Source organism: Zophobas morio, unplaced genomic scaffold, assembly GCF_036711695.1.
Source record: "Zophobas morio isolate AGI-343-1 ecotype UQ-CSIRO unplaced genomic scaffold, CSIRO_AGI_Zmor_V1 ptg000029l, whole genome shotgun sequence".
Taxonomy (NCBI): Eukaryota; Metazoa; Arthropoda; class Insecta; order Coleoptera; family Tenebrionidae; genus Zophobas; species Zophobas morio.
The window spans coordinates 8,091,601-8,113,934 of NW_026972134.1; the positions used below are offsets into that span (position 1 = coordinate 8,091,601).

The following is a 22,334-nucleotide window of genomic DNA, read 5'->3' on the forward strand; positions in this document are numbered from 1 at the left end:
TGTGTTTTTTTCTGCGATTAATACTCAAAGTCTTAGGCCATTTACTTCCCGCCGGGTTGATCCGCGGACTCACTTCTCCTAAAGAGAGGGGTAATTGGCTGGACTATTACGAGTACGGAATCTACGTGTACGAGTACGGAGTTTAAGTGTGCATTTACGACATTACCGTAGTATAGTTTCGCGACGGACTCATACCTGTGCGTGACGGACTGTTAACTGTGCGCGACGGACTGTTACCTGTGCGCGACAGACTTTTACCTGTGTGCTGACGGACTCATACCCGTGCGCGACGGACTGTTACCTGTGCGCGACAGACTTTTACCGGTGTGCTGACGGACTCATACCCGTGCGCGACGGACTGTTACCTGTGCGCGACAGACTTTTACCTGTGTGCTGACGGACTCATCCCCGTGCGCGACGGACTCTACCTGGGCGGTTAAATTAAGTGTCTCTGTTTGGACTATATTGTACTAGTAGGCTTATATTATACCACCATCTGTATATATTTAAGTAATAATAAACATTCGTTACAACCGTTACAAAGATAAAAAAATCAAAAAACTTAAAATTAGAAAATCTAAAATTTAAAAATCGAGAAATTGAACAATCGGTTAATTCAAAAATCGAAACATCGAAAAATTGGAAAATCGAAAAATAAAAAAAATTGGACAATCGAAAATTTAAAAATTCCGAAAATTGAAAAATTGAAATATAGAAGAACTGAAAACTCAAAAAATCGAAAAAAATTAATAATTTCAAAAATTGAAAAGTTAAAATTGAGAAATCGAAAAACTGAAAAATCACAAAATTGAACGAAATATCAAAAAATTAGGAAATTAAAAAATTGAGAAACAGAAAAGTCAAAAAAGCAGAGTCTAAAAATCGCAAACTTAAAAAATCGAAAAATTGAAAAATCAAAAACCTGAATAATCGAAAAATTGAAGAACTGAAGAACTGAAAAATCGAAACTTTAGGAAGTGGAGAAGTGGGAATATAAAAAATAGATTAATTGAGAAATCCGAAAACTTAAAATTCAGAAACGTCAAAATTTGAAAAATAAAAAAATATTGAAGAACTGAAAAATCTAAAAATCTAAAATTTAAAACAATGAAAAGTTAAAATATCCTAAAACTGAAAAATGGAGAAATCCAAACATCAAAAAATCAAAAAAAAAAAAAATAAAAATCTAAAATTTAATAATCGAAAAACTGAAAAATCAACGAATCGAGAAGTCGAGAATTTAAAAAATTGGACAATTGAAAAATCGGATAAATCAAAAATCGAAACATCGAAAAATCGAGAAACCGAAAAGTAAAAAATCGAAAAACCAACAAATCGAAAAATCGAAACATTGTAAAATTCAAAAATTGAGACATCGAGAAATCGAAAAGTCAAAAGACAAAAAAATCGAGGAGTCGAAAAATCGAGAAATCGAAAAATGAAAAAATTGAGAAACCGAAATAGGGCAAAATCGAAAAATCGAAAACTTAAATATGGAAAAATTGATAAAGCGAGAGATTGAATAATCAAAACATCGAAACATCCGAATCTCAATGAATTGAGATCTCAAAAAATTTAAACATTCGTAAATTTAAAAAATTAAAATATAGAACTGGAAACTCGAGAAACTGAAAAATCTAGAAATTTAAAAATTAAAATATGATAAAGTTGAAAAATTGAGAAATTGAAATAAAAAACAAAAAACTGAAAATCCAAAAATAAAAAATTGAAAAATTTAGAAGAATCGAAGAATTGAAGAACTGAAAAATCGAAACTTTGAGAAGTGAAAAAATCAAAAATAAATTAATTGAGAAATCAAAAACCTGAAAATTTTACGCAAAAATTTGAAAAATTCAAAAATTTAAATACTGAAGTACTGAAAAGTCAAAAAATCGAGAAATCGAAAAAACTAAAATTTAAAACAATAAATAATTAAAATATCGCAAAATTGAAGAATCGAGAAATCCAATTCAATTTGAAAAATTGAAAAATCGAGGCATTGAAAAATTGGAAAATCCAGAAATTGAAAAGCTCAAAAGAAAAAAATCGAAAAACCGAGAAATCCAAAAATCGAAACATCGAAAAATTTAAAAACTGAGACTTCGAGAAATCGAAAAATCGGAGGATCGAGAAATTGAGGAGTCGGTAGCCGAAAAGGAAAGTTAATAAAAATTGAAAAATTGAGAAATTGAACAATCAAAACAACGAAACATCTGAATTCGATAAATTGAGAAATTAAAAAATTGAATAATCGAAAAATTTTAAAAAAGAAAAACTGGAAAATCAAAAATTAAAATTAAAAAAATCGAAAAATTGAAAAATTGAAATATAGAAGAACTGAAAACTCGAGATATCGAAAAACCTAGAATTTTAAAAAATGAAATATTAAAACATCGAAAAGTTTAAAAATTGAGAAATCGACGCATTAAACAGTCCCAGAATTGAAAAATCTAAAGTTTACAATAAATTGAAAATCCAAAAAGGAAAAAAGCGAGTGAAATAAAAAAAAATCCATCAATTCAAAAATCGAAAAGTCGGAAAATTGAAATATTGAAAAATCTTATAACTGAAAGAAATATTCAAATAATTAAGAAATTAAAAAATTGGAAAATTGAGAAATCGAAAATCTAAAAAAGTAAAATTGAAAAATCGTAATTTTAAAAAATCGAAAAATTGAAGAATTGGAGATGTGAAAAATCGAAACTTTAGGAAATCCAGAAATGGACAAATAAAAAAAATACTTTAGAAATCGGCAAACTGAAAATTTAGAAACGTGAAAATTTGAAAAATTGAAAAATCGAAATATTTAAAAACCATAAAATTGAAGAGGACAAAAATTGAGAAATCGTATCATTGAAACATCGAAAGATTGAGAAATCGAAAAATAAAAAATCGAGAAATAGAAAATTTAAGGAATGGAAGAATCGGAAAAGCCCAAAATTGGAACATTGAAAAATTGAGACATTTAAAGTTGAAAAATGGAGCAATCGACAAGCCGAAAAATCCCAATAGAGTATTTAGGTATAAATCACAAGATCAGGACTATTCTACTTTTTAAAATTTAAATAACATTATAATTTGGAAAATGTTGATTTTTTTTCCAAAAATCTTGACGTCTAAGGTGAAAACTCGACACGTATGCATAAATCGTCAACGGGGCGAAACTACAACTTTACTATTGTAAAATTTGGAGATTGCGTCATTTCATTGTTCGTGACAAATTTTGGAGAGTGTAATTTGATAATACAATTTGAAATGTAAATTTTGTCATTCGGGAACATTATGTATTAAATCGTTAATATGATGTTCAAGAACTTTGTTCACTTATTCGTTGTAAAGTCCAATGGTCGAAATGGGTTAGTTCTTCGTAGTGGATGTGTATCAGATCAACTCTAACGAATATCGGTTTATAGATAAATCGCTTAAAGCCGATATTGGCCTGAGTGTGCTTTGGTCTGTAGATCAAACAAGTTCTCAGGCGACGAAAAATTGCATGTGGAGGGAGACTTCGGATTACAAATCGTGCCAAGAAAGACATATTTGGGAGAGATGGATTTTCAGGTGCTTGACTAGCGGTAATTTTAAATTGTTTGCTGTCGTTCGCGAAGTGAAGAACACAATTTCATTAAAATGATAATTATAAAATTATCATAATCACTATTGGTATTAATTAACACAAAATGGCGCGCAAGTTATCAGTTGATTTCGTTAATAAATTCATAGAAACCTATATGGGATTTTTTCATGCCTTAGAAAATTAAAAAGTAAAAAATACAATAACAAACATTTTAAAATGCGGTTTGCGAAAAATCAGTTGACCTGTGCAAAGAAGAAAATTTTGGAAACGCTGACAAATATGACATCTTAAAAAAAATAACACTTGAAGAAGTGCTTTCGGCGTAATATTTTTGATGCTCGCGTGAACAAAATACTCTACGTCAGTGTGCAGTGCGCAAAGAGTTAACTGTGCAGATCTAGCCGAAAATCCGAAAACCAAATCGCTGTGTGTAGGGCCAGCTTAACGGAAGTAATACATCATCCCATCGGTTGAAGAACGTTGGGTCGGTGCACTGATGTCGGTGTTACATCCCGAGAGGGGCCCAATACACCCAATAAAATGGAATAGACAAAATAAAGCTTCAAACATGATTATTTTTATACTAAAATTTTGAAGTTTATAAACTGCACATTTTATTTATTTATTTATTTATTTATTTATTTATTTTATCTTGTTTTCGAACTATAATAAACATTTCAAACAATGTCTGCAACTTATTTTAATGTAAATTATATTCATGTGGTTAACAAAATCAGATGTAATATTAGTGTGATTTTGACCTTATTCTAGATTTTATTACAGCAGAACGGCGTATCCTTTTTAAATTTTAGAAGCTACGGAAACTAGTTCAAGAAACAATTAGTTATCTCGTATTTTTGGAACAAAATCTACCAAAATGTCCGATAACAGCAATTGTTTTTCATAGAAACAAACAGTCTTCAAAGCAGCCTTTAACAACTCGATATTACAAACATGCCTCTTAAGTTCTTTATGCGTTTTTTTCTCTCTTGTAATTATTTGTAATGTTAACGCCGACAGTTTATGTCATTCTGTTATTTACTTTGAACATATATTTTCATTTTGTTAATATTTTTGTAACACCACGAATCTAAATTTTACTTAAAATCTTGTTTTACTTTAATCTTGTAAAACTAAACAATTATACCAGTTTAAAAACCTTTGGAAAGTTTCTGTCAGTCTTCAGATATAATCAAATAAAAATAGGCGTCAAATTCATTTAAATTCAATTCTTTCGTATCACGTTACAATGCGTTGCTTCATATTTTTTATGTCAAGTATATTTTCATATTTTGTACATATATGTTTATACACGTTACTGTTTGCGGAACAATGGTAATTATGGATTTATGGATAACTCCTCGTATAAGAGTAGAGTTAAGGGTGTTTGCCTTTGCTAATGTTTGATGGCGCCATCTGATGTAGAGTAAAATAAACCTAATACGTTAGCCCACTGTAGTGAAAATGCGCGTTGACCAAAAATTTGTCTCACGCCCCCTGGATTCCTTGTCCTAAAGCTCACTATTTAGGCGAAGTAAAATTTGTATTAGGTTGTCCAACTATAATATACTTAAACAATGCTTTTATGATGGCTCCAGGCGCGGATCCAGGGGGGGGGCAATGGGTGCAATTGCCCCCCCCTGACACACGACCGAGGTCCTTTATTTTGACCAATTTCAAAATTTTGAAATCATATTTCATTTTGTACATACAGTACAACCTCTATAATCCGAACTCACGATTGTCTCAACATCCAGTAATCCGAACAGAGGCTATTTGAAGTCGATGCCTCTTTAATCCAAACAAAAACTCTGCAATCCGATCTGCACTTGAAAACATGCATCTACTTTCAAAAATGACGCAAAATCTTTCTGCATATGTTGAATGGAATATTTTGAAATTTTTAAAAATTGCGATATTTTAAAGCACTGAATTAATTAACTAATTCTGGAAAAACGGATGAAGTTATTGGAGACCTGAAATCTACAAGAGAAAGTATTTGGTTAGATTTCGAAAATCGTCGAAAATGGGTCGAAATTTGCATGAGAAAAATTTCATTTTCGAAAAAATTTCCTAAAAATTCTGAAAAAATTCAGACGTGCTGATTCCAAAAATATATCATGTTTATGGTAACGGAGCAATATTTTCGGAAAATTCGCTGTGAAATTCGAATTTTTCGAAATTTTTAAAAATCGCGATATTTCAACGATTCTGGAAAAATGGTTTAAGTTATCGAAGAAATGAAGCCAGAAGTGACTTCTGAGGTCCAAAATCTACTAGAAAATATATTTAGTTAAATTTCGAAAATCGTCGAGAATGGGTCGAAATTTGCATAATGGAGGTAATACGAATACATAATGGAAAATTTCTTTTTTGAAAAATCCTGAAAAATTTCAGGGTATAGATCCCGGGGTGTTTATTCCAAAAGATAGCGTGTTTATGGTCACGGAGTAATATTTTTTTAGAATGTATCTATTATCCATTGTTGCTTAAGAATTCTTTAATTTTTGTTTAAAAAAATTTAGGTTTATTTCTTGAAGTTTGTTTTCAGTTGTGTATGAAGTTGTTATTCAATTCCCTTTCAGATTTTTGCGAAAATTGCTGATCCAAACAAATCGTTAATCCGAACACACCTTTTTTTATCGAGGTTCTACTGTACGCTATACGTGTAATGAAAAGAACCAAATGTCACCCATGTTATGTGAAAAAGAGTATACTAGCTAAAATTTTATAAATTGTTTTGTTTAGAACGAATTTCTGGTAGATAGGTAAAATTGCACAAAAATTGCCCCCCCCTGAACGAAATCCTGTATCCGCGCCTGGATGGCTCGACTCCGTATACAAAAAACTTTGGTCTGTAACCTTTGGATACACCTCTATGTGTACTTGAAAGTTATTTCTGAAATATTTGCACTTGAAAACGTGGTCTTCATCGATAATATCTGCAACTTTAAATTTTTATGTACATATTTTCCCCTTTCACGAAACCGATAAATTATTATCTAAGATATTTTATTATTATTTTGCAACACTTTTGCGCCGATTACACTCTGATAAGTGATAACGATCACACACTTTCTATTATACGCTTACCAAATTTAGTATGTGTAGTGAACTGTAAATGTAACTTGTTCAAATAAATAAATTCGCATGGATTCGTAATATACACCAGATATACTAAACAAAGTTTCATTTTTATTCAAATATTTAGTTCGTGTGATTAAGGATGTAAAATTTAGAGTCAACGTATTTTACTACAGAAGAACGAAAAAAATTAACCTGTGGGTAAGATAAAGGTTAATTGTGTAATTAAATAACCTAGACGTATTTGTTATTGTGCAATTACTTCCATAAACTGTAAAATGTTATGTTTTCAGGAAAATATGGATCGTCATGTGAGATCGGTGTTAATGAGGTTTATTGAAAAAGTGCCGCAGGAAGAAACTGCAATTGATTTTCACCTCAAAGAACAAATTAGTCGGGCGATTCAGTCATATGCATTAGCAAACTTAAAACAGAAAAACCAAATTGTGAAGAAAGATGACAACATATTGTTACATCAAGCAACAGGAAAATTGGAAAATTTGTTAACAGAAGAAAAAGGATACGAACGCACCAAAATGAGTAAGTGAAGACAAATGTCGAAAAGTTCTCCATTCCAGTTGTGTCATTTTAGCAACGAAAGAAATGAAGCAATATCTGCTGGGACTGGAAAAAGTTATTAAAAAAACTAAGTCAGAAGAATATGCAGCAGTTATGGCGAGGGCCCTAAATTATGCCAAAATCATAGACAAAATTCTGCATTTAAAAGATCGAAATCACATAGCGACCTTCTTTCTACGATTATATGTACGCGTTCCACCAACGAGAATTTCAAAAGTTATCGATGATTCGTTGACTAAACTTGAGGGCGTCCATGATGACTTAGGCAGATTTAGTATTAAGAATTTTAATCAGTTGGCTATGCAAAACATGAAAAATAAACTGGCCGAAGTTATAAAAGTGGTGGACGCTATAAAGCAAACCTGTAACAAAATAGTGAAAAACATAGAGGAAAAGACTATTGGAGGTAAGAGTCAGGGTGTTCCTTTACTTTGTTCAGAGTAAAACATATCACTAAAGCCATAGTTCTCTTTCGTCGTTGTTTTTTTTTATAACTAAATATAACACATTTCAGAAAATCCCGAACACCTTTCTAACACTGAAATTGAAAAACACCACACACCAGTACCTAGTCTACAACACCATGTTGCGGAAGACACGCGCAAATCAGACAAAGAAAAGTTGTTTCGTTCGAGAAATCGTCCTATTAAAAGCAACACGACACAGAAAAGAGGCGAAGAAATCATTACCAGAACCAACACAACACCGAAAATAATTGAACAATTCACCGCCAAAAGCAACACGACACAGAAAAAAGGCGAAGAAAACATTACTAGAAGCAACACAACACAGAAAAAAAGCGAAGAAGTCACCAGTAGAAGCAACACAACACAGAAACGAACTGAACAACTCACCACCAAAAGCAACACAACACAAAAAAGAAACGATAAACTTAACCAGAACACTGACTCTATTTCAGAAAATTTGAGGCAAGCGAATGAAATTGACACTCTTTTGTACAGAACAGGGAACAAAATATCTGAAATTGTAAAGGCAAATGAAGACTTCCTCAAAAAGAAAACCAAATTAGAATTAGAACTGCAACGTTTAAAGGAAATTAGCTGTGTTAATAACACCACCAAAGTAAAAGTGAGTCGGGTTGTAAACCAAACATCGGGATTTATTTTGGTAGAAGGTATGCATCATTTGAGAGAGAAGTTGGAAGTGATAGAGGACTATAAAAGTTATGCACGACAGTTTGCTTATCCGAAGCGAATTAAAATGTACGATGTCAAAAAGAACGAAATAACTTCGGTAGGTAAGGGTCTGAAGTACTTGGCGGAAGAAAATTTTCTCTTTAACACAAGAATAAAACTGATGGAACAACGAGTTCAACAAGCTTTAGTCCTGTTGGAACAGAGAGCTACTAAAAACGACCGAACTATTTCTGAACTAGAATATCTAAACACAATAAGGCAAGAAATTTTAGACACAGAAAAAAGCAGAGCCATACAATTTTATAAGTTTAATGAATTTCGAAAGCAAATTCAAACGATAGACGATTCCAGTTTTAGAGTAGTTCAGAAGAAACGGGAAGTTTTGCAAGAACTACACGATTTTGAATTACGAATTTATAGAAATTATTACCCAAAAATTGCATCTGCTGTAGAAGAACATCTACGGGCTTACGAATCGTTGATAGAGCAAATCAATAGTTTAAATAAAAGCGAAAAATATCTGACAAGTCAAGCAATTACGGATGGCCGAATGGCAATGATGTCACTGATAAAAAGCAAGATTGACCTGCAAAGCGTTAAAGGTTTTCAACAAATATTTGGAATTTTTTTTAACCAAATGGACCAACTGTCACAACGAAGACAGACCCTTCATACATTATTCTCAGAAATGCAAACTATTAACAACGATCTACAAGAACTGTCAAGAGCAAATGTTTCAAACACAGAAAAAACCAGAACCTTGAATGAGTTTGAAGAAAGAGTAAAATCGTTCAAGGTCCACACTTCAAGGACAGATGTGTATGAAAAAGTTCTACAACTTCAACTAAACATAAGAGCTGAAAGAGCGAAAATCGAATTAAATGAACACCTTAACTTAAGGGTTAATAAACTTAAAACAAGCATTAAAACTATAAATCTTTTCAGTGCTAGTAGTGAATCGTTTATGACAATGTTCGAAGAGATTCTTACTTTAAAAGAACGCATTGACGATATGCCTAAGGGAAACAGAGATCTGGAAATTCAGAAGAAAACGACGTTGGAACAGTTGTTCTCCTTGTTGGGCACCGTCGATCAAGATTTGGCAGAAGCTGCGTTTTCAAAGAGACAATTCGAGAATGTTATAAATGTGGAAAGTTACTTCAACAAATTTGAATTTGACAACGTGTCTAATAAGGAGAGTGTGCCGTTCGTTCGTAACATTTGTTCCCATGCAAGAACATTTGAAGATATTATCGACTGTTATTTTGGCAGCAGAGAATCTGTCGATTATTACATAATTCACGAAAACTTGTCGCGTTGTTTGGATGAACTAGATCAGTTGTTATGTGACGATGATATCCTTTTGGCCGAAACTGTAAAAGCGATGAATTATATTAAAAAACTAAAGTCGCAGTTGCTTAATAATGCCTACTGCTCTGATTGAAGTAGAAATTTTGTTGTAAATATGAGTATGTTGTAAGACCGATTAGTTTAAGTTGTTGCCCATTCGGAATACACTTTATTAATACTCTAATATTGATTAAAAGCATATTAGGAATGATTCTGGTTGTTTTTATAGGTTAACGTTGATAAATTGCTTTGGTATGTACTGGTCTACTGCAACAACTTTTTCCTTCTGATTTAAGTATTTTCCTAATGTTTCGATTGGTTTAATTTTTCGTTATGTTCTTCAGTCCATTACAATCATCTTTGTACTGAAAAATTGCTGAAAATTTTCCATATTTAGTTAAGTACTGTACCAGCCGTAGCGACAATTACTGATGGAATTGCCAAGAAGGGGGTTCTTACATACAGCATTTAATATTAAAATTATTACTAATTCAAAATGTACAGAATATTTCATTGAATTACGCAAAATATTTTCTTACTTTTTTCACAGAACATTTAAATAAAGTGACATCTTCGCGTTTTCTTTTACTTTCTAAAGAAACAAAAATTTGTCGGAGGAAATTGTTGTAATGAAGTGATCCTCCTAATAACCACTATGATTTTGATTATTTCCATTTGTTTTTTTATTTCGTTGTCAACATAAAACATTAGTCACTTGTTTTTGAAAAATAAATGAATTTTGAAGAAGTGCTAGCTAACCAAAGGTTTACAGGTATCTAGCAGAGATAGATTTGGGGTGCAAACTTGATTTTTGCTGGAAGTAAAAAATCCAAATTTTATACTGTTTTTTTTTTTGTATTTCGGGACTCGTGGACATAAAAATTAAGAAGACGAGAGAGATATCCTCTACGTCGACAGTTTCGTAGTTTATTTTACCGCTTTTTCAAGATGTTCAATTATACCATTTTTGCTTAACTTAAAAACGACGACATGACATCTCGTCTTCTTATTTTTTATGTCCACGAGTCCCGAAATACAAAAAAACAGTATAGAGTAAAAACGGACGAGAATAAAATTATGAATCCAAATTTTGGTTACAGATGGAAAAGAAAGTTTCAAAATCTATTAGATACTTGGAACGGGAGATTTTTGACGTCATCTACATGATTTTTTTGACGTAATCAAGATGGCGGACAGTAGGAGGGTGTTTGATATCATGTTGTATTTTTAACGTCACTAGGACAATTTTAAACGTCATAACTCATAATATTCAAGTAATACACGATTTGTTTTTTTTTAACTAATAATCAAAATTGCGGACTGTAGGGAGATTTTTAACGACGGGATTTTGACGTAATCAAGACGCGGACTGTAAGCGGATTTCAGATATCATCAACATGTTAACGTCACTGTGGCAGTTTTTGACATCACTATGGCAAATTTAAACGTCATGATGGGCGGATTTTTTTTTACGTTTACATCAAATGGGGGACAGTACGGTATTTTTTTTAAACACCACTACGGGAATTTTAAACGTCATAAACACGACATACGCATGTTTCACGTAAGCATCAAGAAGACGTGCAATCAGGTTGTAGAAGCAGTTTTTGTCGTTATTTGGACAATTTTCAATGTCGTTAGAGTAATTTTAACTATTGTGTACCCAAAAATATGGCAGTCCAGGGTATGTTTGTGTTTGAATTAAGTGTATGTCACGTGAATCATCTGATTGTGTACACTTTTCGAAAATGATTAAATTGTTATTAAGTGACGTACGAGGATATATATACCGTCCAAACCAATGCAATCACCAGTTACAGATTAGTGTTCTTCTGGTATTGCTTGAAAGATAGCTGCATTTCGTGCTCGAAATACCTGTTTACTTTTCAAGAAATTAGTAAATTAATTATCTTGTTAAAAGAATAATAGTAATTCTAACATTATTTAAATTTACAGAAACAAATAGATACCCCAAAACGGCGCTTTGCGAATATTCGTATTCCTGATATGAAAAGGAGAAAGACGGCTGATAATGAAGTAGAAGCGGCTGGTGAAAACAATTTGGGTACATCCTCCATGTAGTGCCGACGAAGATAAGCCGACGCATCTTCGACGACAATGAGATGAGTCTATGTTGGCTGCAGTCGATTCGCTCGACGCGATACAGGAGCGTCGTAAGATCGCCAAAGAACGTTATCGGTTAGTTAACGAAATAATGCTTCCACTAACTAAATCCTGAAGCAAATTTATATCAGTCGATGTGAGGCCGTTTAAAAGGACTTTGAAGCGGTTGTTAAAATCCATAATCCACAACTGACAGCGGCAGTGATCTTCGACGGCGAAGAATACGATGATTTTTCTCAAGAAATTGGGTAAACAGAGAGAGAGTTTTTCTCTTTCCTCCAACACAAGTTCTACTCCCCACTTAACCTACACATCGCTAACATTTAACATTGTGAGTTGCATACCTCATCCATTGTTGTATGAGTGGAGCAAATGCAGTTGGTAACGCAAAAAATTCCTCTGGTTTGGAACCAAATTGTGTCAGCAGAGAGTTGACAGCACGTAAACCGTTGTTGTCACCTGGTCTTGGCGTGGTCTTTTTGTTTGAAGTCAATTAATTGTCAATTAATATAACTAATAATTATTATTAAATAAGATTTTATTGATTAAATTTTATATTTTATTCCAATTAAATATCCATATTTTGTATATAAACTGCAAACTTTAAATCTAACATAAAACCATTTTAAATTTCGCGGTTTGTCAAATGGTGTTAATAATTTTTGTTTTTGTTAAGTATCCAACAGGTTTGCTCCACGGTGACGATACGATGTGTTTTCTAGGGGCTATAGTTTCGTGGTTCGTGTGATACCAACCCATCACCAACCACGACAAAATTTCCCAGATTTAAAAAAATTCACATTTTAATTAAATTTTGCGAAAAAACGTGCGCGGTAAAAAAAATAGTATAAATAAATCGTTCATAAAGCCATTGTGGCACTCATCCTGTATATTACTCGCGGCTTCGCCGCTCGTATAAACTTGGTTTCGTGCCTTGATATTTACCTTATGAAACTCGTTCTTTAATATACTGTTCACTAACTTGCAATCCCTGTTTCGACTGCAGAATAATTTTTATTGTATAATTCTTTATATTTTTCGGGGAACAATGGTCGATTTAAATTTTTTTTTGCTTCTTCTTTAGTTTAAGTTAATTGTTTAAAACTCAAATTGTTTCGAAGCCTACTTAATAAATAATGGAAGTTAAAATTTAAAAAATGAGACAAAACATGCTAGCAGTGAAAAAAATAGTATACAGGGTGGATGGTTCGCTTCGTACCGCCTTTATTAATAATGGCACAACAATATATTACACCTGAAACCTGATGGATCTATGAATCCTATATTTTGGACTAAAAAAAAAATGTAGGTAACTTTCTTGATTATAATAATGAAACTCAACTTTTTTATTTTAAATGGGCACACGCCCACTTTTTCGCTATTTTTGAAGAGTTTCTTTTTTCTATCCAATGATGTATGGTACTAATGGCATTAAATTAAACGCAATCACTTGATATCAATATAACTCCACAATGAATAATTGTGAAGTAGAATTAAAAGATAAGTATATGTGAATAATCAACAATAAATACTCCAACCATAAATAATCAGTGTTAGAATAAGAATTGTGAATAAAAAAGTTCTTTTTAAAAACAGGTTTATTTAACTAACAAACTTAAGTCATTCTTTGTTTTTTTGCGGTGCGTCATCTTGATTACAAAAAAAACACTGTCCACTATCTTGATGATGACGTCAAAAAAAAAACATCTGATAACGTCAAACATTCCCCCCTTTCCGCCATTTTGATTACGTAAAAAATCTCCTACTGTTCGCCATCTTGATTATATCAAAATCCCCTCCACTGACCGCCACTTTAATGACGTTACAAAAACCCGTAGAACCATTACTACTATCGGATACGATAAAATTAGACCAGATACGTTGAAACGTAATTTGAAGAATATTGTTGCCAAATTTGTCTCCTAGCAGTACTGTTGCAATTAGCATTGAACAAAATAAACCCAAACATTTCTCGGGGAAATGAAAAAGGAGAGAAAATTCCTCATTTCTCCTAGAGAAAGCTAATATTCAGAGGAACGTTAAAAATACTTTTAAAGCTACAGAAAAGTATAAACATAACTAAGAGATATAGAGATAACAGTCAATGTTGTAGATTTAATAAATAGAGACACATATTGTATTTTAATGAATAATCTAGATAAAGTCTTATTTTTATATACAACGTTCTTGACACGCTTCCAGTTTAATCAGAACAAAAAGTATTACTACACAATTGTGATTTCAGCTGCTTCAGATAAGACGTCACCTTTAAAACTTCACTCACAACATCTTTATCATTACTTGTTACTTGGAAAAGTTCTTCGGAAAATCGCACCAAATTTTCATGAATTATATAGAAATCGATCGAATTTTTTTCTCCAAGAAAACACTCGATTTTACTTTCCAACGTCTTTGCATAAGAGTAAATTTTATGGACAAACTCCACGCTACCCTTGTTTGAAACATCGGCAAATTCAAAAGTGCTGCAGTAGTTTTCCTCATCTATAAAAGGTTTAAGGTTTCGCTGCTTGAAAGCAAATTTTGCCAAGTGTTGATCAACACCGTACAACAGCGAATACAATTGTTGCAAAATTATTTTTTTCTGATTATCTAATTGAGCATTCCCTTCCGGCAGATCCTCTACACTTTCTTTTAAAATTAGAACTTCCGTAACGGCGGCAACCACTGCGGTATTGCTCAAGTCAGAGGAACTTAAACTTTTAATACTGGTACTAAGCTGTTCCACGAAAATACTGACACTATCATGAATTTTGATTATAGCTCTTTCGGTTTTTATTTGGTCTTTAAATTGAAAGAGAATTGTCAACAAGTCGCTTCTGGAAGCGTTAAATTTTAATAAACCCACTCTTTTTTCAAGTGCGTTCATATTTTTAATTTTCTCTGTACTCGAAGGTTTAAATTTTGACAATTCCGTGAAGTCGTTATTGATATTATTAATTTCTGTCATTAAACTGTCGAGCTCATCTCGTTTTTGCAAAAGGCGTTGCATTTGGTTAAAAAATGTACGAAACAAGATTTGGAGAACCTCACAGTGTGGTGCTTTGACTTTAGTTTTTATTAATTCTTCTATGGCTGCTCTTTTTGTTGTAATTTCTTGACTAGTCAGAGAGTTTTTATCTCTATTTAAACTGCTCAGGTATTGTGTTAATACTTCATAGTTACGCAAATTTTCTTGTATTTCAGGTGCAATTTCTGGAAAATATTTTTTATAGACTTCCATTTCGAGATGATGTAGTTGTTGTAAAATCTTTCGTTTTTTTCCGATCACTCTAAAACTAAAATCGTCTACATTTTGAATCCGGTCTCGGATATCATTAAACACAGACAGTGATTTTGGTTGCCCAAGGCCATCTGAAATTTCTTGTTGTATTCTATTCAGTTCTATAAGTTTAGAAATTGTTTTGTCATTCTCATTGGCTTTCTTTTCTAACTCTCTTATAGCTTCTTGAATTCTTGCATAAATAACATCTAGTCTAGCTTTAAACATTTGGTTGTCTTTATCTAGACAATCAAAATTATCTGAAAGTGATTCTATTTCTTTCTTTCGGACGTCATAGATTTTCATACCCTTTGGGAAAGCAAACTGTCTTCCATAATTTTTATATTCTTCGATCACTGCCAGCTTTTGACGCAAATAATTCATTTTTTCCACTGTAATACATAATGATATTCTGTTTGCAATTTGATTCGTGTTTCTTTTAACTGCTTTATTGATGCTATTGACTCTTCGTACATTTTTTAATAATGACTCTGAGTCATTTGTCTTGTTTACAGGATCTTCATTTGATTCAAGAATTTCAGATATTTGACTTTCTGCGCGAAGCAATATACCAACGTCCTTGTCCATTTGACTCAAATTTTCTGAAATAAAGACAATTTTTTCCTTAAGGTGTTTCTTTTTCTGTCGTGCTGCATCATTCCTAGCTGGAATTTTATCAAAACGCTGTTCCAAATGTGACATCTTTTCTTTAATAATTTTCAGAGCGCTTTTTGACTGAGGTAAGTCTGGCAGAGATGTCCAGTGGTTGTTAATTTCATCACTTAGTTTGTCCAGTGCGAGGTCCGGGTCTTCTAAAAGTTCTTACAGTCATAAACTGATATTTGCAAAATGATTACAAATTGTAAACCAGGAAAATACTTATTTTGTTGTTTTGACCTTACCTTCTACAATTTTTTCTTCAATTTCGTACAGTATTTGAGCTGATCTCCGTTCGAGAGTCCCAATTGCATCCATAATTTTCACCATTTTTTCTTTAATTTCTTGCAGATGTATCTTTTTATTATCAAAATCGCATCTGTCTAAATCAAAACGAACATGATATATCTTCGCCGATATTTCTTCAAGTGATTCTGAAATTTTAGTATATGGAGCATGTACAAACAATTTTACGAACAACGTAGACAAATGGCCCGGTTCTTTGTCGTGAAGCGCATTCAGTCTTTCCAAGTATTTTGCGTATGTGATGGCTCTAACAAAGACTTCTGCATATTTTTCTGTTCTAGTTTTGGCCATAGTATTTTCAAGTTCTAGCAAGTATTGCTGCATCATGTTGATTTCCCTATCAGCTAAAACAGTTATAGAATGACGCCTAAAACTGAACTCTGCTTTTGTTTTTACATACAAATCATCGCGGGGGAAAGTTCGTGATTTACTGTTTTCAGATTTTGCAGTTTTTTCCTTGCCTCTTCTAATAAGATATAACAGTCCTTCTGTTCCCGAGAGCTTTTCATTTTTAAGTTCATCATGTTATATGCCCTAATAGCAGTTTCAATTTGTTTCTTAAGGTATAGATCGATTTTTCCTTCTTCCTCCGCTAGTCTTTTAACTAGTTTCATTATAGTTTCTTTGACGCTGCGATCCATAGTTTCCTAAAAATTTCGAAACTAACACATCTAACATATAAATAGAACAATTAGATAATTTAAAATTTCAGCATACCTAAGCTTTATTAACTGCACTAAAATGTCGAATTTTGATGTTTCAGAAATTCAAATTGTCTTATTAGAACTTGTTAGACGACACTATACTTAATAACTAAATTGATTTAAGTGTAATCGGAGATATAATCGTCAGATTTTCTTTTGTTAAATATTTTAGATAATTTTACGCGTTTGATAAAGTTAAGTGGGTTTGTCCAAAGTGCGCTCATGTTTGAGCGAACGCAATAAAACCTACTTCTGTAGTACGTACAGTCATGATCACATAAATTCCATACAGATGACAATCTGAATTTGATCCATGCTATTAAGTATGTATTGATTGTGACAAAACGTAAAAGTGAGGTTGCACGGGATTTAATTGAGCATGATTATACCGTGTGTTAATTATTTATTCAGAAATGCTGTGCGATTTTGAACGTATGTCTTCTCGGTATGGTATACTTTTCGGATTATGCAATTAAACAAACACATGTGTAATTTTGGTTGCATACTGACATAAATCAATTTACAAACGAAGGTTAGCTTTTGCTTGTTGAAAACTAACAAAACTAGTGAAACAAAATAACTTTTGCAGATTTGTGAATAAGTTAGCTAATTAGAAATGTAGCTAAACACTTACCACATCGTATCAATGGAGCTGAAGATGAGTTATACGTTGTGGTGACCGAATTTGTTTCGCGCCGAAAAAAAAATAACGACGGGGCGAAATCACATTAGAATAATTTGAATTTAAAAAAAAATCGTTAAACATAGGCCTTGCACACGTTTAGTTTTTTTCTGGTAGTTGGTAGTTCTGCTTGGTAGTGAGAGGGTTGGTTTGTAGAAAAGATTTCCTCTTGAGGAAGGTGAAAGCGTCAGTGTGTGTTGATTGTTGTGAGCGCGACATGCGGTAAGGAAGCTAGGTTAAGTTTAGTTGGTTTGGTAGTTAATAAAAGGGAGAAAGTCTTTGTTCAACGACAATTAATCATAACCACGACGCCACAGTTTTTTTTCCCAACATGCGAAGCTAATTTCTGCGACTTTCTAGTAGGAAAATGCTAACTTTTGAGCGGCGCTAACACGTGTAAATTTAATTCAATGTTTGTAAATTCATAGTTCATCTTAGGATTTTAATCGTTGCTAACATTAAAACCCGGTTTATAGAAAGCGAAATTAAAGCTAATTCGCTAATTACTTTTAATTGAGGTCTGTTGCTAGGCAACGTGCATGTTTTGAGCAATCACGAGCTCATATTCCACATTTTAATCCGCCGTTAAATTAATCAAGGATTAAATATTTAATTCGGTTTTCCATATATTATTTAAATAAATCACTTGCTAGGAAATTTCATGATATTCACTTATTCAGGACTAATCCTTTCTTTACAAGGTTATAAATAAGTTTCTGGATGCTTATACTTAAGTGTTACATTATAACACTTCTAAATTCTTGACCCAAGATTGCAAATAGTTCATTCACAGCGGTTAAATTAACAAAATTCATAATATCGTGGACTGAGGGACGAGGGAATTAAGGATTTCTCTCCTTATGCGGTTATTATCGCATCATTATCACATCACCAAGGAGTTTTCCTCGCGACGTTCGATGCCGACATGCTCTGCAGTTTCTAACTTCACGTAATTTTTTCTCTTTTTGTATTTTTTTAATCTTTGCTAGTTTTTTGTTTTGTAAACATTTTGTTGATTAATGTTTCCATTGTATAAATTGTTCGATGTCCAATTTTAATCTCAAATAAGAATTATTTGTTGTTAAACATTTCACGAGAATGTATGGCGAATTTAAATGGTGTTTATTGCTCTTTGAGCTTTGACACTGGTTTCGTTGTAGTTTAAGAACAGAGTCATAGAAACTGAACACTTAAAATGGAATTGAGGTTAAATAACACAGACACACGAGCTGGAAGCGGAGTGCGCCGTTCCTAGTCGAACTGGCGGAATTTATCGCGTCATTTGCACCAAACATGCAGGTTAGAATAGAATTCAGGGACGGTCGAGATGACGTAACACTGTCGGCTTCCACCCCATAGCCAGGACCCAACTGCGAGTTTGCGACCGTAACTGCCTGCTCCTACGACTTGTCTGTAATAGTGAATTACTTTGCGATAGTGCTTGCGATAGATAGAATCACCGTTGCGGGGGAAAACAGCCACGACCGGGAGCCCCAAACTCCCCTCGCGCTACAACACCCACTATGGGTATTTTTGTTGTGCTCTAGAATGAATTTGACATAGTCGATCGCCACACTCTTATAGCGCTCTGATGCCGCTACCGCTGCATAGTTGTTTTTATTAAAATTTTATGCTCTTGTTGACTGTCATAATTTAAATTTGTCGCCATACGCCAGTAATAACTTGTGTATTTGCCTCCCGTTACTTTCAATAAGTTTTTTTATGGAGCTGAGAAGCGATGGCGATTCGGCCCTTATTGGGCAGCCTGAGGGCAAGACACGAGTGGAGTCAGTGGAGGAATAAATAATTTTGTGTCCTCCATAAATTTGGTGTTTTATTTTGCGGTACTTTTCCAACCTTGCGGTCCACCATTTGCATCTGAGCACATCCCGCCATTTTTCAAAAACACAACGTAGGGTTCTATTTTGTTAAACGAACACAGTCACGGCCAAATTTTGAATTTTTGAATTTTTCGCGGGCTTTTAACTTGATATGTTTGGATTATTACAATGTTACAAAGAAAAAGTGGACTTGCTTATGGTCTTTATGAAAGAAGACGAAATTAGAATCAAGTAATAGCGGTTAATATTGCTACTTAAAATAATCGCACTTAATGTAAAAAGTTCTTGACCATTAAATGACCATTTGGATTTAGTCTTATTAATTCTTAGAATAGACTAACTTAAAATAGGTCCGCTAATAAGAAATAATAAATAATTTGTGAAAAGTTTTATTGATTACTTATAGTTATTCTAACTGCAAATAAGCTTGTGATTCTTTCCGCACAACTGAGCGGTTTTGGTTCGATAACAAAACCCTTTCGTGAGGGTTGCTCGTTCCTGGGCAACAGCAGCGCATTTCTGGGCAATAGCAGAGCGTTCTTGGGCTATCGCAGCTCGTTCTTGGGCAACTGCCGCTCGTTCTTGAGCTTCTGCGGCACTAATTTGCGATATTAAGCAGACACGTTGAAGCTGGGCTGTTGAGAGTCGTTGCCATCTATCTGCCTCATGGTCGTGTTTAATGGTCTTTCCGGTGGAAGACGGATCAGATACAACAGGCGATGAAACGTCTATCTCCATACTTGATGTCACAGTTCCTGACATGGATTTATAGTTTATCAGTGAGACACAACAAATAAATGTCAATGGCATAACAATGCTAATGAATGAACGCTTTACACGTTTTCTAAATATTTACCTGGAATACGATGTAATGCAGGGTTGTTAGTCTTGTCCCACAGGTGCGCAAACTTTTGTTCCCACACTGTTAAGCGTATTTTCCGATTGCCTGTCCTCTTCTTGTCGGTTTTTTCCTTGACACGAGTTTTCAGATTATTGAATTTTTTCAGCATCTGCTTCGCGTCTACATTTTTTCCCGTTCTTTTATTGAACGATGCAGTCATATTTTGTAAGGCTGTTTGCCGTTGTTTTGCCACCGTAGGTATTCTACTTTTGTTAAACAGCACAAGATGAGACGCTAGTAATTTGACAAACAGTTCTCTTTCATCTTCGCATTCGCTGCCGCTTTTGGACGCCATTGCTGACTCGTTTTCTGCCATGATTGTTGAACAATGACACTAAACTAAACGTTCCATTTTATCTTTTTACGCTTTTCAGTTTTCCTTTTTTGTTGTATTGAGTTGCTACTTGAGCATGTACTAGTACCTACTCAAGTATTAGCATCATCTAGAAAAACTAGAAATATTTTGAGCTGATACTCAATTGAATACTTCGTACTTCGAATATGAGCATCTACCTAGTTTTATTCATACCACCCATGTCTATTCCAGTGGTGTAGGTGTTTTGTCGTCTAATTAATTATGAAAAGTGCTCATTAACTTTAGAAAAAAACAAGGACAAGTGCACAAGATTACGGTTATGACATCAATATCTTTTAAGTATTTTGTACGTTCTTATCAATTTCAAAGATAAAAAAGAAATGTAGAAACACTTTTGGTTGAATGAAGTTGTCATTTTGATTGCTATCAAGCTGCGACAAGAACGAAGATGAAAACAATTCTGCTGTTTTTACTAGGAAATTTGTTAGTTTTTCAAGTAAGTATAACAAGTGTTAATTGTGGATGAGCGCTTTAAAAATACTTGCTTTTTTATTGAGAAAGTGCGAAGGATTAACAACATTTAAAGTCAGAATTGATTGTGTATGCTCAAAAATGCGAGTGCGACAGATGATTTTAGCTTGATGATGATGAAACAGTACTGAATATTTATTTATGCCGTTTCGCCTTTAGTGCTTTAAACAACATACAAGAACCAAATTCTTCTTACAGAACGCCTAATTTATGTTTTTTTCAGGCGTTAGCAAGTGACATAACACCATTCAGTGCTTGGCATGATGCAGAAGCAATTCAAGATCAGTACCATAACTACACCAACGAATTTTTATTTCGTGCTCTTGGAAATTTCTACGCCAACATGAGTCGTTGGACGGATCTAACAGCCGAGTCAACCATTGCTGGCACAACTGAAGAAATTGGATCAAAGTTTAAGCTGATGGTTGAAGAATACCAATCCCTCAAAAATCGTAAAGAGATATCAACAGCTGGTACACAAAAATGTGCTGATATTTACGAAAATCAAATTATAAATCTGGAAGCCGCAATTTTAGACGATTTGTTTGAATGTGTTAAAAATAGAAGCGACGAAGCTATCGATTTTATAAAGACGGCATCTCTAAAATTAGTTGAAAACTATTTTACTCTTCTATTTAACTATGAAACACAGCTGATTGCTTGCGACCCCTCAGATGACGAATGCTTAAACACTTTCTTTTCAGGAGTAAGGGGGGTTATTGAAAATCTCGGAACGTCTATAAATTCTGATGCTCTTTTGGACTCGAAAAACTTTGAGTATTCTTATTTGGTGGCGATTGCTGCCTGTGGTCAACAAGAACTTAAAAGTATTGAAGAAAATGGAAAACAGTTAATTGATCATTATCAAAAATGCACCAGCGACATACTTAAATTTTAACAGATTGTACAATGTGCAAGCAAATTTACTGGTGTGTTTAGGCTTGCACTTTTCCTAAATTTAGGTGGAATTTTGCTTGTGTTGTGTTGTGGGGTGCTACAAACGTAATAAAATTTATAAATTAATCTCTTTTATTCTTAAGTCATACTTTGATATTTAATCTTGTAGGGTTTTAAGGCATGTTTAGAATCTCTAAAAACGAAAGTATTCTCATTTTAAAATGCCTGAATATGAAAATTTTTTTTTGGGTTTTTGAGACATTTTTGTTGATTTTCAATGATTTTTCATATGCCCAATTTTTGGTGGTTTGTAGATATTCAAATACCAAGTGACTATTAATGATTGAA

The 22,334-nt window shown here is 33.2% G+C and overlaps 4 protein-coding genes across 6 annotated transcripts; 2 read left to right on the top strand and 2 right to left on the bottom strand.

Moving 5' to 3' along the window:
* The first annotated feature begins 6,693 nt into the window (after positions 1 to 6,693).
* On the top strand, positions 6,694 to 9,958 carry LOC135137583 (uncharacterized). Its single transcript, XM_064067272.1, has 4 exons — positions 6,694 to 6,862; positions 6,955 to 7,201; positions 7,254 to 7,646; positions 7,755 to 9,958. The coding sequence occupies exons 2-4, from the start codon at positions 6,961 to 6,963 to the stop codon at positions 9,839 to 9,841; spliced, it is 2,721 nt and encodes a 906-aa protein (XP_063923342.1). The 5' UTR covers positions 6,694 to 6,862; positions 6,955 to 6,960; the 3' UTR covers positions 9,842 to 9,958.
* Positions 9,959 to 14,006: 4,048 nt separating this feature from the next.
* LOC135137270 (uncharacterized) lies at positions 14,007 to 16,922 on the bottom strand. Of its 3 annotated transcripts, none has more exons than XM_064066891.1 (4): positions 16,832 to 16,922; positions 16,515 to 16,761; positions 16,054 to 16,458; positions 14,007 to 15,960 (listed from the first exon to the last, which is right to left on the bottom strand). In XM_064066891.1, the coding sequence occupies exons 2-4, from the start codon at positions 16,753 to 16,755 to the stop codon at positions 14,075 to 14,077; spliced, it is 2,532 nt and encodes an 843-aa protein (XP_063922961.1). In that variant the 5' UTR covers positions 16,756 to 16,761; positions 16,832 to 16,922; the 3' UTR covers positions 14,007 to 14,074. The 3 variants fall into 3 exon arrangements, with proteins under 3 accessions (XP_063922961.1, XP_063922959.1, XP_063922960.1); XM_064066889.1 differs by having other exon boundaries at positions 14,007 to 15,963; XM_064066890.1 differs by having other exon boundaries at positions 14,007 to 15,963; positions 16,515 to 16,776; positions 16,832 to 16,914.
* Positions 16,923 to 19,752: 2,830 nt separating this feature from the next.
* LOC135137357 (uncharacterized) lies at positions 19,753 to 20,567 on the bottom strand. Its single transcript, XM_064066980.1, has 2 exons — positions 20,198 to 20,567; positions 19,753 to 20,096 (listed from the first exon to the last, which is right to left on the bottom strand). Exons 1-2 carry the CDS (start codon positions 20,556 to 20,558, stop codon positions 19,753 to 19,755), a joined length of 705 nt encoding a protein of 234 aa, XP_063923050.1. The 5' UTR covers positions 20,559 to 20,567.
* Positions 20,568 to 20,947: 380 nt separating this feature from the next.
* LOC135137541 (uncharacterized) lies at positions 20,948 to 22,112 on the top strand. Its single transcript, XM_064067235.1, has 2 exons — positions 20,948 to 21,054; positions 21,313 to 22,112. Exons 1-2 carry the CDS (start codon positions 21,007 to 21,009, stop codon positions 21,985 to 21,987), a joined length of 723 nt encoding a protein of 240 aa, XP_063923305.1. The 5' UTR covers positions 20,948 to 21,006; the 3' UTR covers positions 21,988 to 22,112.
* The last annotated feature ends 222 nt before the right edge of the window (positions 22,113 to 22,334 follow it).